The sequence below is a fragment of the Zasmidium cellare genome (assembly GCF_010093935.1).
Source record: "Zasmidium cellare ATCC 36951 unplaced genomic scaffold M409scaffold_7, whole genome shotgun sequence".
Classification (NCBI taxonomy): domain Eukaryota; kingdom Fungi; phylum Ascomycota; class Dothideomycetes; order Mycosphaerellales; family Mycosphaerellaceae; genus Zasmidium; species Zasmidium cellare.
Genome location: NW_022986951.1, coordinates 310,034 through 325,774, shown reverse-complemented (window position 1 = coordinate 325,774; position 15,741 = coordinate 310,034). Strand labels below are relative to the sequence as shown.

Here is a 15,741-nt window from a genome sequence, read left to right as displayed (position 1 = left end):
TTCCACCGATCTGCTCACTACAATCGCCAACGGAAAGGGGCTAAGAACAAAAAGCTGGAGGGTATCTTTCATCCAAGTCTGGACTATAGTAAGTACTTCCTATATTAGACCCTTGCCACGAACTGTGATGCCTTTTGCTAAGCTCTTTATATCGACAACTGTACTCTTCTTGCTAACCAATGATCAACTGCTTCTCCTTCTTCAGGCCTCTCACAGCATCGACGGAGATGTTCAATACCTGAGCCACGACTGGAGCAGGAGTCAACGCCAACCACTGGGTCAAAGAGATATCGGCCACACGATCAGCTTTGAAGATCTCGATCCAGATGAGATCCTCCGAATCGGAAGTGTTCTCAACATAGTGACCCGAGTTATCCGGGAACACAGCAGTGTCTCCAGCAGCAAAGTCGAATGTACGAGCCGCGGCGTTGCCGATGAAGACAGTTGCTCGTGCCTGCCCTTGGGCGAAGAAGATCCATTCCTCAGCTGTGGGATGCCAGTGAAGCTCACGTAGACCGCGAGGCTTGATGGTGACAACTGAAGCGGCGATTGTTGTGGAGATTGGGAAGCTGCGGGAGTCGAAGATCTGAATGGTGCCGCCACCTCCTGGAGCCTGGATTGGCTCGACGTCGCCAGAATGGATCACGTATGATCCGTTGCCACTGCTCAGATTGCCGTAGGGAGAGTCAATACCCTCAAGCGAGACATTGCCTGCTGCAATGTATGGGTTGGGAGATGGTACAGTATCGAACAGCGAAGCGTTGACGCCAAAGTTCTTCGCCAGGATGTCCTTGGGAGTGTGCGAAATCCAGTCGTCGACGTTGAATGTGGTTCCAGATGCCTCAAAGTTACCATCATCAAATACGAGCAGATACTCGTTCTCGTCCTCAAGACCTTGAATGGTATGCGCTGCGCCCTTTGGAAAGTACCAGATATCGCCGACTTCGAGGACTTCCCATTGATTCTGACCATTCTCATCTACTGCGGAGACAGCCACACGACCAGCATAGACGAAACCCCACTCCGCAACCCGATGCCAATGCAACTCACGAGCCGCCCCCTTCTTTAGATGCTGCTGAGCTCCCGATATGTCTTTGCTGGAAGGCAGATCTTGAATGACCTGCTCACGCACCCAGCCGCCTTTGAGAAGGCGAGTCTTGGAGTCGGAGAAACGCCACTTCAAATTGGGAACGAAACCGCTGTCAGTAGATCTGGAAGATGTCGATGATTAGCTAGGTTCCTTGAGTATGAATTCTTCTTCGGTTGCAAAACCTACTCTTGGCCCAGATTACTGGGGTTCTCAATGTCAATCCTGTTGTTCGTGCCTCCGGACAGGAAAGAGCCTCTGCCGTTGCTACTTATCGGCTGTCCACTGGCGAAAGCGCCCTCAGCATAACCTGGAACAGTGGGATCAGGCTGAGTAGATCCAATGACCTCCTCGCTGCTGTCCTGGCGACGTTCCAGCACGGGTCGCAAGTGCTTTGAATCGATATTCGATGGCAGTGCACGCTTGAAATTGAATGCCTTTCTGGGAGCGGCATCTCGCTTGGCTGGGTATGGTGGCGTCGCAGCAGCCTCGACTTGAAGGCTGAGAGCAAGCCCGACCGCAAGTGCTGAGACGACTTTCATTGTTGAGGAAAGGTTAGAAGGTACGTGTGTAACCCTTTCCCCTCAGGAGAGTGGGCGTGTCGAGCTTCTTTAACTAGAATAAAGATGATGCGATCGCTGAGGGATGATCGCCGCCATCATGAGCATTACCCAGGTGGTAATGACGACTTCAAGGAGTCTGTAGGCTTTCCGTCCGGCACGCTTGCCAATGCAGCCACCAGCTGAACCTGCAGTAGACAATCTACTATGGCCCGAAGTTACGATCGCTCTGCTAGCCGCTCATTTGACAGGGGCATGGATGAAGTCACTCGTAGGACAACACAAGCATTGAACCGGTTTAGCTTGAATGGCGTCTTGTATTCGTGGTATTGCAAATGCTGGGCAAATGCTAGGCACTCAGGGATCTTACACGATTTGGACTCATGGCGTGCCGATCACTCCATACCTGCCCTATAGTGTTAGCTCGAAGTGCATATGGCGTAATAGGCGGCGCTCTTGGCTGCATCAAACTGGGATTCCCCGCCGTGCCCAAACAGGAAATTCTGCACTGCAGGTGAATCTGTGCCGGCGAGGTTCGGCCCACGACGAAGAACTCCCAGCACACGATATCAGCCGGGAATGGTGCAACGTGCGCGCAAATCGTCTCCGACAAGACCATCCCTACCTATTTGATGGGCTAGTAGGTTGTGGCTCGTATGCTCGAGATGAAACATCGACAGCCTTGTGCCTCTTGTCCGCAAGGATCGTGGAAAAGATCTTTGTGCTGGCGGAAAGGCTAGGAACTCTCGAAATTGCCCTGATGTCAGCAACAATGGGGGCTACTCTGCGTGCTCTCACGGTTCTCTCTGAGTATCTGCTCTGCTTTGGTCCATGCTAACATGCGTAGAAAGGCCTGGGAATTTGCTTGCTGCGTCCGCCTTGGGGCCCAGCAAGGAGTACTGGCGTATTGTCTACCAAATAGCAGTTACAATAGAGTTAACCTCCCTTTTATGCTTAATTAGCGAGAAAATGAGGATCGTGCCTTGCATGTGAGAGTACGCGCACCAGCCGGGCCTTTCCCAACCGAGCGTCGCATTCACCATACGGCACGACTAGAGCGTGACGCAAGGAATCACACGCTTGCCAGGACTTGTAGAAACTAAGATGATCACCACAATGAGCTTTCCACAAGAGCGTCGGAGATGAGAAAAGTTTAAGCTAGCGACATCTTTCGTTGAAGATCTTCTGTGCTTAGACACCGTCGTATATAGGGCGTGACCTGGGAACGCAGTAACCGAATCACCCCCAATAGGGACCGCCAAGGAACCAAAATGTCTTAGCAGTCTTGACGTCACGCATGGTTATGCGGCCTTGCGGTCTTCATGTTGTGGACACTACGAATTCTTGCCAGCACAGGCAACGAGGCTGGCTCTTACGCTGGAGCTTTCCCCGGAGCTCCAAACACTCTATACACAGCGAAAAAGTGGCTTTGTTATGTTAAATGAATCTTGATGTGCCGCCTGGAATTTGTCGGGCTAAGATTCCGCGGCCTTGTGCAATACCGTGGGCTTCCGCGATCCCCTACAAAAGACGCAAACGTAATATGTCGTGATTCTTCTTCGATAAGTTCTCATTTAGCACGAGCCGATTGCTATGGGTATTGCTCCACGACGTCTTGGTGTTGTCTCAGTCCAGCTCCTTGTTGAAGATGGCGATGTTGTTGCGATCGACAAACATCCGTGACAGGCACGTAAGCGATCCTGTCGAAAGCATGTTGCCGGATATACTCAGAATAGCCGATGAAGAGGCAATTAGTTCGGTTGAACTCCAATATGGTGGTATTGTCCCAGGATGCTGCTCCCAAGATCGGTAGTGTCTTGTCGTGCAGGATCGTCGGACAAGCACTTTCGCTACATAGTAGACAAAATTGCGACTTCGAACAAGCGTGTCTCCAGATTTCAGACTATCGAGTACCGCAAGGGCCGAGATTTGCATCAAAATACTCTGTCCGAATCGGGTACTCCATCCTGGTCAGTTGAGGCTGTGAGGATGCTCGTTTAGGTAGGCTTTCCATTCGGCTACTGTTTTTCAAGGGCAATCGAGGCATTCGGCGGCTCCTCTGGTCGTCTCAAAGGCTTCGTTGGCCTGCGGTTCAGCAACATGCGTATTTCGGCCAGTCCTCGGAAAATGGGAGTTGCAATGATCGGCGAAGGCGACATCGAAGGGGCCTAACAGTGAAGCAATTAGTGGACATGTTGTGAGAGATACAGCCGAGGAGTACTCATCCCACGCGAAGGGGTGGAGGACATATATAGACCGGACTCTTGGTGGAAACCTGCTCAATCTATCTCATATCTCCTCAAAGCCTCAACGCAGGGCTACAGAAGCCAGCCAATCACCTTCAATATGTACTTTTCCAGGCTCGCGCTCGCAGGCCTAATCAGCCTGGTTCTTGCCGCACCAGTCGACGAGAAGCCCAGCAAGAGACAGATCTCTTTGCCTCCTTTGATTCCATTGATCCCAGGAGTCACAGAACCGCTTACCGAAAACGCTCCGCCCTTACCTATCCTTCAAATCCCAACGCCACCTTTGCCAAGCCCACCATGGGAGGGCAGCAACATCAAGCCTAAGAAGATAGGGTACTTCTGGACGGGTTCTGGTGACAACAAGCACGCCGACTTCTTGGCTTCATACAGCTTGGACGACGATACGTTTGGCACTCTTCTCAGAGTGGTGGACGTCCCTTCGTCAGGGAACAGCCCTCATCATCTAGGTATTTCGAAGGATGGGAAGACGCTGTGGGGAGGTGGTCTTCTATCTTTGCTCAAGACTCAGGACACTGGCTACTACTTTGATGTCTCGAACCCCTATGAGCCGAAGTACACCAAGTCCGATCGTGCTCTGTTGGCTTCGATCGCGGATGAGGTCGTCGCCAAACCTGACGGAGGGTTCTTCATCACTTACATGGGTTCGGCTGTTGGCACTGGGCCTGGCCGGCTGATTGAGACTGATGCCGATTACAACATTATCCATCAGTGGCCTGAGGATGTCGACGGAACTCTAAACATCCTCGGACAGCAATTCTCTCCCCATGGGCTGAGCATCGACTTCGACCGCAACGTCGCCCTGACCTCAGACTTCGTCGTTCCTATCAGTATTTTGAAGCCTTCTCTAGGAATCCAACGTGCCGATACGCTTCGCCTGTGGGATCTGGCCAACCGAAAGATCACCAATACGATTACTATTCCTGAGGGTGGCGGCATCCAGGATGTGAAGTTCATCCCCGGTAACCCAGATGCAGCGGCTATTGCCACAGCCGTTCACCTCGGCCAAGTATGGATCATATATCCATTCCAAGAAGATGAAAATGGCAAGCCAGGACGTGCCGAGTTGCTGTACGATCTCGGTCCAAAAGCGCGAGACACAACCGCCATCTACTCAGACATCACCAAAGATGGTCGCTTCGCATACTGTAAGCCCTCTCATCTATCTCTCTAACAATTCCATGCTAACACAAGACTCAGTCACCCTAACCACCTCAAACCACATCGCCGCCCTCGACATCTCCGACCTCAAAAACGTCAAGCGCCTCGATGACCCCGACGAAGAGCAGCCCACTCTAGGTCCACACTATCTCAAGCTGTCACCAGATCAGAAGCATCTCGTCGTCACTGACTACTTCGTTGAGACGGGCGACATCGGCATCCTCAACACGCCAGGAGATTACAAGGCTCTTTACATCGACATCCTGGACAATGGTGCTTTGAGTTTCAATCGTTCTATCGATTTTCCCAGAGAGTTCTACAACCGTGGAGGAGCGAAGCCGCATTCCACTGTGGTGTACGATCTTACGGATCCGGAGAACCCGAAGTACTACTAGTGAGGGGGACAGGAGGTGGTTGGAAATCATGAACGAGGAAGGACAGTGAGATTGCACATACGCTATCGAACAGGACACTTTTCAATTGCAAGTGAGGGACTCTGAGGTAGAGCGGAGAATACCTCAACTATGAACCACGTTGTAGTGTCACACCGGCGTTTCGCTGGATCCCCAACGTGCCAACTGCATCTTGTCCAGCCTCTTTTTCAATCCAGAAGTATCCTGGCACCCATTGCTGCCTCAATCTTGAAACTCCGACTCCCCAAACATCTTACCCGCGAGCATGCGGCCCACGTGCGTCTTCGCGATGCCATCTCCATTTCGCCGATTCGTCATCAAGGACTTGAGGAAGCTGACGGGGCTCTTGTTCAAGCCTGACGAGCCCCCAACGCGGCCGTCCTCGTCGGAGAGAATGAATCCGTCGGCACTGACCTTCCATCCCTGAGCCTCCATCTCCTTCGATAGTGCTTTTGGCGAGAGACCAAGAAAAGAGCACGTCTCCACATAGTCTTCATACGAAGTCATGTAGAGCTGCCCAGCAAAGACGTTGAGCTGGCTGGCCAGCTGTCTTGGAACTGGAGGTGCTGGATCGCGCACAGGGATTGTCTGGAACTTCAGGGCATCCAAGGGCGCATAGCCTGAGTTGACTCGCGGCTTGTACACGTGCAACGTAGCTCCCTTAGATTTGCTCATGCGCGGGAACAGCATGTTGGCTTCGTATGGGCTGATGACCATCAAGTAGTCGATGACGGAGCTGTCTTGCTGGCAGGAAGTGAGGATCCATTGAACGGATCTCAGGAATGCATCAGATCTGAATGAAGCCCCGCCGCCTCTCTGTACCGTCTCCGAGAAATCGGTAGTGGCCAGCAGCCTACCGTTGCCGCGGAAATGACCAACAGCGAAATGCTCTCCAGCTGTAGTATCCTTCAGAGTTGAAAATGCCGGCTTGTAGGCCTGAGAGCCTGCGACAAGCTGACCTGTCATGGCGAATTTCTCAACGTCTGGATGCAGCTTGTGTTTCATAGGTTTGGCGGGAGGTGCTCGCTGAACTTGGCTCTCTTGCTCTATCTCCGGCGACAACTCGCGCTCTTGCTCCTCTTGGAGAGTGCTTGCATCGAAACGGAGTCCATCAACGACTCGGCAGCTCTTCAAAATTTCCTGACATCTGGAGTCGTCCTTGCTCTTGAGCTGGCTGAGACGAGCATGAGCTCGCTGAGGGAGGTACCGATCTTGCAGTGTCTGAGCCTCATCTTCCAGGAATGAAGAGGCGTGTTGCGCGGTCATGGTTGTGCCTCCGGTCTCATCTTGGACTTCTTGCCACAGCTCGACTTGTCGCACGAATCGCTCGCCTTGGACAGCCCACAATGGCATAGAGCGCCGCAGCTCGTCATGAGTCTCACCGATGGCCCAAATGAGAACGTCGGCAATCTCGATCTTGACCTCGCGTGCGCTGGAAGATGGATTGGCGTCCCAGACCTTGGCCTGTATCTCTTCTGGGATACAGAAGACGACGGTCTGGCCTTGGCCTAGCTTCCTCATTCGCATGCAGGCTTGCACCAGACGATCCTTGGTCAACTTCGGCCCGAGCGTCACTACCGCTCTATATGACACGGGCAGCTGAAGATCGATGCCTCGGGTGTGAGATTCGTCCAAGAAAATGAGACAGCGATCGAGGCGAGATTGGTAGGATGAAGTGCGCAATATCTCTACGCGGCTGTTCCTGTCCACAACGCAGATCTCGTCGCTGTCGTCGACGAAAACGGCCGCCTCCTTAGAGTCGTCGTGTAGAGCAAGCCAAGCTTTTGCCATCTCCAGGTTTGCAAGCTCGAGGATCTGAGCACCAACGTCCAAAATTACTTGAACTGGTGGGTAGAGCTGCATGACCGCTGAGAGCAAATGCTGTGCTTCGGATGATGCTTGATCTGCCGATGACATGAGATGCACTCCGTTCTCTGGCATGAGCAAGTACTCCAGCACAAGAGCATTGGTGTGCTTTTGCTCTGGCACATCCAGATGCTGTACATCCGTCGGTAGGAGTAGGCGGGAGTCGATGGTGCCCGAGAAGCCTGTCGTGATACCGTGTCTCTGCTGTCCAATATCCCATCCAGAAGCGGACAACTTGTGCGGAAACTCCTTCATCTGCTTTGGAAAGACCAGATGAGAGAGGAAAAAGTCCACCACGCTCTTGCCATATCGAAGGCATGGGAACAACTCGTTGACGCATTGAGAACGATCCTTGAGGTTGATACTCTGGAGCTGCTTGAATGCGGTGGGCAAGTTGTAGGAGTCCTTGACCCAGCGTTGGTACTCAGTATCGGCTTCATCTGAGTCGGCAAGATGGCTCAGGGCTGCGAATAGATCATCGTCGCTCAGGCCTCCGTAGTAGTAGGCGAGTGACGTGAGGGTAATGACGACGTCCGGGTGAGAGAACTCGCTTCTAGGTGACGGGCTGTCCTTTGCGCGATATGGCACAGCAAGCGCAGTTGGTGGTGTACGATTGGTGGTCAGGCCATAGTTGACCCGCCATCGCTTCTGGCTCAAAGCAAAGACAAGCACACCTTCGGCCAGAAGACCACGAAGCATGAGGAGATGTGACCGAGTAGCTTCTGTCCATACTGGACTATTCTCCACTGCATCGAGGTCCTCAGCTGCGAGGGAGGACTCCGTAATGTACTTGTTGACAAAGCCACGCACATGCCCTGAGTGCCTGGATAGATGGAAACCGTCGACCCCGTGGTAACAGATGACTTCTGCTACGCGGCGTATCAGGAGCGGACCTGCATCTGGACGCAAGAGGCGAATCCGCGGACAGCTTCCCTCTACTCCAGAAATAATTTCGATCGAGCCAGGTAGCTCCTTGTCGATAGCTGGAGCGACAGTTCTGAGAATCCCCAGAACCTCCTGCACCAGGAACCAGCGGTCTGGACTAAGTTCGATTGAGCGCTGCGTGCCCATCGTGTAGATGAGCTCAAAGCGAGTGCTGAAGTTCTCGTCGCTCTCATCGACAATGTCACGGGATGAGCGATCGAAGAAGTCCTGCGTTGAGACAAGGCGGCGCCCAACATCTTCCATTCCATCGATGTAACACCCTAGCCCCATGAGCTTGAAAGAAAGGATATGCTCGGGCTGCACAAGCAAAATTCCTCCCGTGTCTTTGCACTCGCGCACCATGGCTGAGACTGACTCAACGATTGGGGTTGTCAATGGCAGGGACCGGGAGAATGGCATATAGTAGACACGGCGATTGACGAGTCCACCGACTTTGGAGATAAGCATCTGTGCCATCTGCTTGGACTGCGGCTTTGCAACAAGTACCCGCACCAGCTGAGAACCGTCGGCCAGGTTTGCAGCAGCCATGGGCACAATGACGCTGCTCTTACCCTCGCCCATGTTGAGCTGGAGCACCTCGTTTCCCTTCAAGGTAGGCTGTCGCATCTCACGGGCAATCTGCTCCTGGACTTCGCGAACGATAAACCCACTCTCGACTTCCATCAAAAGAGTCTCGGGGTAGTTCATTGGATCCCAATTGGTATGACCCGAGTTGCGAAGCTCTTTGAGAAAGTCCTCCTTTCGACTTGGGTCTGATAATTTGAGAAGTCGCTTGGCTCGCTGCAGAGCTGTGAGTGCCAGGCCGTACGTGACAACGCAGCGCTGCCATTCGTTTGATAGATCCGACCAGCGATCGCGTGCCAGCTGCTTGAGTAGAAGCACAGGGCAAAGACGAGGGCAATGAAGAATCGAAGCTGCCCCCGCTGCATTCGGTAGCGAACGCAAGGTTGTGACTACAGAGTCGTAGACTTGTTCGGTGTAGAGTTCGCATCGCCCCACGTACTTCAACAGCGTGTCGCGCGAGATTTCAACGGCTGTAGGACCGCTTGGGTCGTCCCTTGAAACCAGTGACTGCAGACTGTCCTTGAGATCAGATGCGTACACCAGCTCGTATGAGGACTGTCCTGCGACGGTGTTGAGTCTCTGGATCATGCCCTTCAAGCGTGGCTCTGGCTTGGACTGCGCAGTGGCTCTCGTTGGCGGCCTGTCGCTCACCAACAGCACAGTGGGTGAGTGTGGTAGGGTCGGAGCCACTATGGCGGAGAAGGCGTCGATTTCCGAAATGAATCCCTTCTCGCTGGGAACCAATACTGGCGGCCGCAGGGATAATAATGGCGGCAAATGTACAGCCCGGTGAGGCGTAGGAGCCATCGCCTTCTCGATTTCCATCAGGTAGCCACGCAGCAAGAAGTTGCGATACGTGGCTTGGAAGTGCTTGTTAATGGTGGAGATCGCCTTGTTAAGATCGAAATAGGTCGAGGCGTTCGCTATCACCGGCACACTAGCGCATTGAGAAGGCCACTGTGACAAAAGATCGGCCACAAGCTGTGGAATGATGGCCTCGCAAGAGCGGTTCCAACCAGTGTGCCGACGATTGCTATAGTCCTTCGACTTCTCATTCTTGATACGCTCCCAGCGTGATTCTGGAGACTGGTTGAAGTCTCGCCGGCTCGCCACGAGGGCATCTCTGAGTTTCTGCTTTACAATGGCATAGCCCTGCGTCGGAGCGAAAGAGACAATGTCCGGAGCACAAATCGCTGCTAGCTCAGATGTCTTGAAGCAGCTCACGAGAAATTGAAGCAGGATGATGTCGGCATCCTGCTCAAAAGCCAGTGTAGCAAGCCACATGACGATTGAAAACGTATGCTGCCGCGAAATTTGTGCTCCCAGCCAGCGTTGAAGTGCAGGCAGCATCGTTACTGCAAAGGAAGATCCTAGCAAGCCTGCGTCATATCTCATACGCGATATTTCGACTGAAGTGTTGACTCCTTGAATTTTGGCGTGGTCCTTCATCAAGGACCAGAGATGAGTCTGACTTGCCGCTGCCCAGTGGTGGTCGGTGGTCTCTCGAGTGACGAGCGCAGCTACGGTAGAAACCCTCTGTGCCGAGTTGATGCCTTGGTCTCTCCCTGAGTACGGTACGTCATACAACGTAGTATGGCTGTCAGCCCCATATCCGGCAACTCTGAAAGTCGAGGAACGGATACTGTCTCTCTTGCGCAGAGCGTCGACCGTACTATTCAAACAGGGAAAGTTGACATCATGGTCAGGATAGAACACATTCGTAGACTGTGACTGGCAGAACAACGATGCCACTACGACTTCGAATTCACTGTGCTGGGAAAGGAAGCCGAGGTTGCTGTCCCATTCGGTCTGCTGCATGACTTGCTCCTGGGCAGGATAGTGTCGGCGTGAAGGACTTAGTTGAGAAATCGCGTGGAGCACATCGATGCTTGGCTGTGATAGCTGCTCGAATGACGCAACGCCCTTGGATCGCAGGATATCGAGCGCTTCTTCTGTGCCAGTCTTGAGTGTCAACGGATCCGGAAGGCAAAACGATGTCAATGCATGGAGGTAAGCCATATACAGCTTGCAGTCCAAGTCGTTGGTGCGTATCATACGCTTGAGCTGCTCGTCCACTCCAATGGCATACACCTTGGCATCTGATGTCGTCGATGCCGTGACTGAGACATGATCCTTGTTCTTGGAATACGATAAAGGGGCCGCCAGAACCAACACTGTGCGGTCGCTGCCTTGCTGCGACTTCAGGACGAGCTTGTTTGCAAACCCAATCAGAGTTCCCAGGGACTGGTCGTGATCGACGCTCATGGAGCGGTATTCCAGCGATCGCAAGTCCGTGCTGTTCTTCGACAGTGCGAATCTCAGCCTCAACGACGGGACCTCAACATGCAACAGATCATGACTCGACTGCAGGATGCAATGAATGCGGGGTTCTCTGGCCAAGGGGCCGATGATCTGAGACAACAAATTGGAGGTGAGACGTCCGGTGCCGACGACAGACGTCCTGTCTTTCGTAAGAGTCCATCGAGCAATGTTTCTGTTTCTCTGCGATAGAGTCCACTTCAGGGCGGATTGAGAATTCCAAGGGTCTGTTGCAGGCCGCAGCTCTACTACGTCTTTGCCTAGGTCGTACCAGAGCACAAAGTCGTCTGAGAAGTGGATGGGGTATTTTGTCTGTAATACCTTGCTTGGCACGGTTTCGAAGGTACCTGCCTGGCCGCTGGTGTAAACCAGCAATTCGCCATCCTTCATGCCCAGCTGCACTTGACCTCCGCCGAATGAGCGCTTCGTCGAGAACTGAAAGCCTGGTCTCGATGCCGGCATGACTTCGACGAGAGCGTGGCCGAAGAGAGTCTTGAATCGTGGATGCTCGCGGTAACTCGCCGGAGGCTGGTCCAGCGGTAGACCGTTGACCAGAAGTTCTCCAGTCAGAAGATTAAGGTGTACCTGCGCCGCTTTGCTGTGAGATGCAGCAGCGACGTCTGTTGTTATCCAATGATCCGCAGCTGTTGACACGGAAGACCAGCCTTTGGCGCTAGGGGCGTAAGCGGCCCATGCCATACTGACGGCATCGTCTATGCCACCCTCGTTCTGTACCAGGAGATGATATCCACGATGGAGAATCATCTTGAAACGAAGTGCCAGCACGGCAACGTGCGCTTCTGAGGTAGAAGTCACGTGATTGCCCTCCTGCACCACAATCGATGCCCATACCAAGGTCTTGACGTCCTCAGAGCTTCTCAGGATTGTCCCTAAGTGGTCTCCGTCGACGTCGAATGTCGACGCACACACCAATGCTACTTCAACCGAGCGAGATACAAGATCCGAGCGGTCTGCATGGTCAGTCACTTCGTGTGCTTTATCGCGCAGAGTGTTTATCCAATCAACAGCAACAGCTCGGGCGGCCTTCAAAAATGCGAGGTACGACGCCTTGACAGTGCTGTTTAGAGTCAAGACCCTGGCGGCAATTGCCACCAGAGCGCTGAGTGCCTGAACAGACTCCCAGTTCTGCTTGATTCTGGACAACGCGAGGTTGAGATTCTCCAGAATCGATGAGACCATGGCTTCATCCTTGATGGCGTTGTGAGCTTCCCGATACACATCACTGTTTGGAGCGGAAGGCCCTGCTTGATAGATGCACTGTAGGAAAACTAGCGTCGTCTCCACTTTCTTGAAGTCAACCGAGGACATAGCAAGCTGGAGGTTGATGTTGGACCACTGGATGTGGCACCCAAGAGGTATCGAGCTGAGATCTTTGTACTCCTCCAGTGTCATGCTAGAAGGACAAGTGTCTTGGCTGGAGATGACGACGTTCGGCGGCTCACCGTTAGGAGTCGAAGCTGGGCGAAAGAGGAAACGCTGGAGTGAAGACGTGTTGTGCGGCAGGGTATAGGTACACGACTTGGGAATAGTGTTGTCAAAGACAAAGTCGCCCACGAAGTTCCTAGTTGTGGAGTCGTAATAGCTGTAGCAGAGTCCATTCGGTACGCAAACCTGCTTCTCCTTCAGGTGTGGCACATCTTGGAGAGTGGCGTAATGTGTCACAACCACTGGCTTGTTCTGAGACAGCAGACCGATGCGATTATCGGCGGCTCTAAAGTGCTTCTGGGTGAGGTGAGGGTCATTGCTCGAAAGTCGATATTCGCTGCGCAGACTTGTTGGCTGACGCTTGCCTTTCAAGACCTGGTTGAGCATGTAGAGTCGAGTATCTCGCCAATGCACAAACCAATCGGGCGGCTGCAGTTCAAAGACGATGACCTTTGCCTGAATTTTGTCATTCGGCAGTGGCCACTCGTGGACTCGGATTGAAAGAGCGTCCCGCTGCCTCTGGTACACACACTTCTTGCATGATCTCACATGAACCGTCTCAGTCTCGGGTGGGTCGCAGAAGTCATCAATGACTGTCGTCTTGTACTCGCAACTCGCTTGTCGATACAACGAATCCAGACGGTTGTAATCATTCTGAACACTTGTCAACTCGGCCAACTTGTCGCGCTTCGCACTCTCGGCTTGCGAGACGATCGTTCGCTGAAGCTGCTGATGACTCTCGCTGGAATCGAAGAACCGCGCACCGAACCCTTGCGGGCTCTTGATGTCGAAGAGCAGATATGGGGCAAGCTTTCCTTTTCGAGAGGCTAGGTATGACTCCGCGGTTGTTAACCGATGCATTTGATTCAAGGATGGCAAAAGCAGGTTCTGGAATGCTTCAGGCGGAATGTCAGGGTCGTAGTCCGCCAGTAAAGCACAGTTACGGACGGCAATATGGTCACAGGCAATCCAGAGCTCCACGATCGTGAGAATCATAGCAGATAAGTGCTCCGGACTCTGTCTGTAGAGCCTCTGAGCAAGACCACGGTATTCCTTCATGAGATCATCCAGCTGTTTGCCAGCATTGGTGATATCGCACTTCTTTGTCCACGCCTGGAGATGACGTGCAACCCAATCTTCAAACTGCCTCAAGTTCGATGCAGAGTACTCGTCGGTGGTGTCCTTGGGAAGAGGTGGGAGCTTGCTTGAATCATTCCTTAACAAGTTGGTTGAAGGGGTGAACCTTGAACCAGATCCAGAGATTTGTCTGTCGCTTATGCTGCGGATGTACTCGTCCAATGCTCGAAGTTCAACGCGAGTATCCGCTTCGAAATCCAAGCTCTTTAAATCATCCATGTGCACCTTCAAAGCATCATTTGCTTGTAGGCTTGCCCAGCGGGTTGAGATCTTGGCGAAGCTACTCTGCAGTGCCTTCTCGACAGCTGTAGCGACAGAAGCGTGAAGTGATGTTGTTCGGACCAATTTCTGTCGTCGTCGATCCAGCTTTGCGTTCATGATGTGGTACAGTTCAGATGGCAAGCTGATATGCAGAGCCGAGCTGAGGACGCGACTCATTGTGAACAACATGACATTCTTGTGGACATCTCTTGACCCATCAGGTGAGCGTGTGATCGTCAATTGCAAAGCGACGCGGATGAGTAGCCACATGGAGGATCTCCGCCACGGGCGCAGAGCATTCTTCCACAGGACTTCCTCACGGGTATTCTTGGAAACTGTAGTCGCTTCGTAAGAGTCGCCAATACCTCTTAGCATTCCAAAGAACAGCTCGGAGACGATAGCAGGACTTGCTGAGTCACGGTCCTCGTTGTGTCTTCTGCCTGCTTTCCTCGACTCGGGCTTCATGCTCGGAACTTCCTGGCTCGCCATGGTGGAAAGCGTATTAGCGACCATTGTGGCGAAGTCATCTTGGTGAAGCTTCGCAGCGTCGATTGCGATGGCGGATGCTGGGAAGGTCCGGACAAGGCGACCTGGAGAGGCATACACGGCCTTATTGTCTGGTGAGAGCTCGAACTGTTCGAAGACGAGCTGGTGTTCGTGCCGAGTTATGAAGACCGCAGCATTTTGTGCTGCAACGTGGACTGCAATAGATCGACCGCTTGTTAGACCGACCAAAGTCGACCGAAGAGTGGCGCTGTCGACCCAATTGGTATCTTTTGTGACTGAGCTGAGTGCGGAGAGCATCGAGGCGGCATTTTGGATCGCGATCGGTGCGAAATTGGCGACTTTCTCCAGCTCAGTCACAGCTTCCACGGCAATGCGCAGCAATTTGACGTCGCTGTCTACGTCTTCGGTTTGGGGAAGCTGCGGGGGCAAGAAGACGTGGTCAATGACCGGTTTCATCTCCATGGCCGCGGCGGTAGCGCCAGAGCGCGAGTGGTGTCGACGACAGCTGATGAAATCCGTTCTGCGGTGGGTAGCGCTGCTGCGATGAAGCGTAGGTAGGGTGATAGAGATCACTCTGAGAGTTGTGTCGGACGAAGGTGTCGCTGTCGTGTTTGCACCGCTGAAAAGTGCGCTAAGCGAGAGCGGGCTTGGCGTTCACGGAGACAGCTTGCTGCATGCACGTTGCCGTGGTCTCAGCTTTTTCCCGGAAGATGGTACAGCTGTCGTCATAAGCGTTGTCGATGTACCCTCCTCGTTCCGGTCAAAGTGGAACATTCATTCCCATCACTCACAGACCATCTAAGCAACTTGGAGTGCAATTGGCAGCGCAGTCGCTTGTGAACAGTCGGAGAGATGGCAGTTCCACTTTGACCGGAACACCCGGGGTACTCATTGTGCCCCTGTGAGCGCTGCTCGTGCCGTTCATTGCACCACATATAGCGAATTAGTTGTCAGTGAAGCCATTCCAAGATTTTCATGTTATTTCTTTGATCGGGCCAGTAAATGGCTCCTGAAAAGGCCACGCTGGTCCGCTGATGCATCCTACGTGTTGTTTGCATGATGTGCTGTAGCGGGAGGCGACGTCAAGGAAAGACCGAGCCAGGAAACTCGCAGAGCCTCTGCATGTATCAAAGAATCGCCATGTCGTAGATTCTGTGCCAGCGACGTTCATTGGAGATGGAATTGATGCAAATATAGAGCGGACGAAGGAG

At 53.0% G+C, this 15,741-nt stretch overlaps 3 protein-coding genes across 3 annotated transcripts; 1 reads left to right on the top strand and 2 right to left on the bottom strand.

Annotated features, from left to right (window-relative positions):
• Positions 1-172: 172 nt before the first annotated feature.
• M409DRAFT_19275 (uncharacterized protein) lies at positions 173-1,629 on the bottom strand (the record flags this gene model as incomplete). Its single annotated transcript, XM_033804859.1, has 2 exons — positions 173-1,211; positions 1,277-1,629. The coding sequence occupies 2 exons, from the start codon at positions 1,627-1,629 to the stop codon at positions 173-175; spliced, it is 1,392 nt and encodes a 463-aa protein (XP_033671343.1).
• Positions 1,630-3,993: 2,364 nt separating this feature from the next.
• On the top strand, positions 3,994-5,467 carry M409DRAFT_19274 (uncharacterized protein; the record flags this gene model as incomplete). The annotated part of the gene is made up of 2 exons (XM_033804858.1): positions 3,994-5,059; positions 5,112-5,467. The coding sequence occupies 2 exons, from the start codon at positions 3,994-3,996 to the stop codon at positions 5,465-5,467; spliced, it is 1,422 nt and encodes a 473-aa protein (XP_033671342.1).
• A 240-nt stretch (positions 5,468-5,707) lies between these two features.
• Positions 5,708-14,992, bottom strand: M409DRAFT_51492 (uncharacterized protein; the record flags this gene model as incomplete). The annotated part of the gene is made up of 1 exon (XM_033811822.1): positions 5,708-14,992. The coding sequence occupies one exon, from the start codon at positions 14,990-14,992 to the stop codon at positions 5,708-5,710; it is 9,285 nt and encodes a 3,094-aa protein (XP_033671341.1).
• Positions 14,993-15,741: the final 749 nt, after the last annotated feature.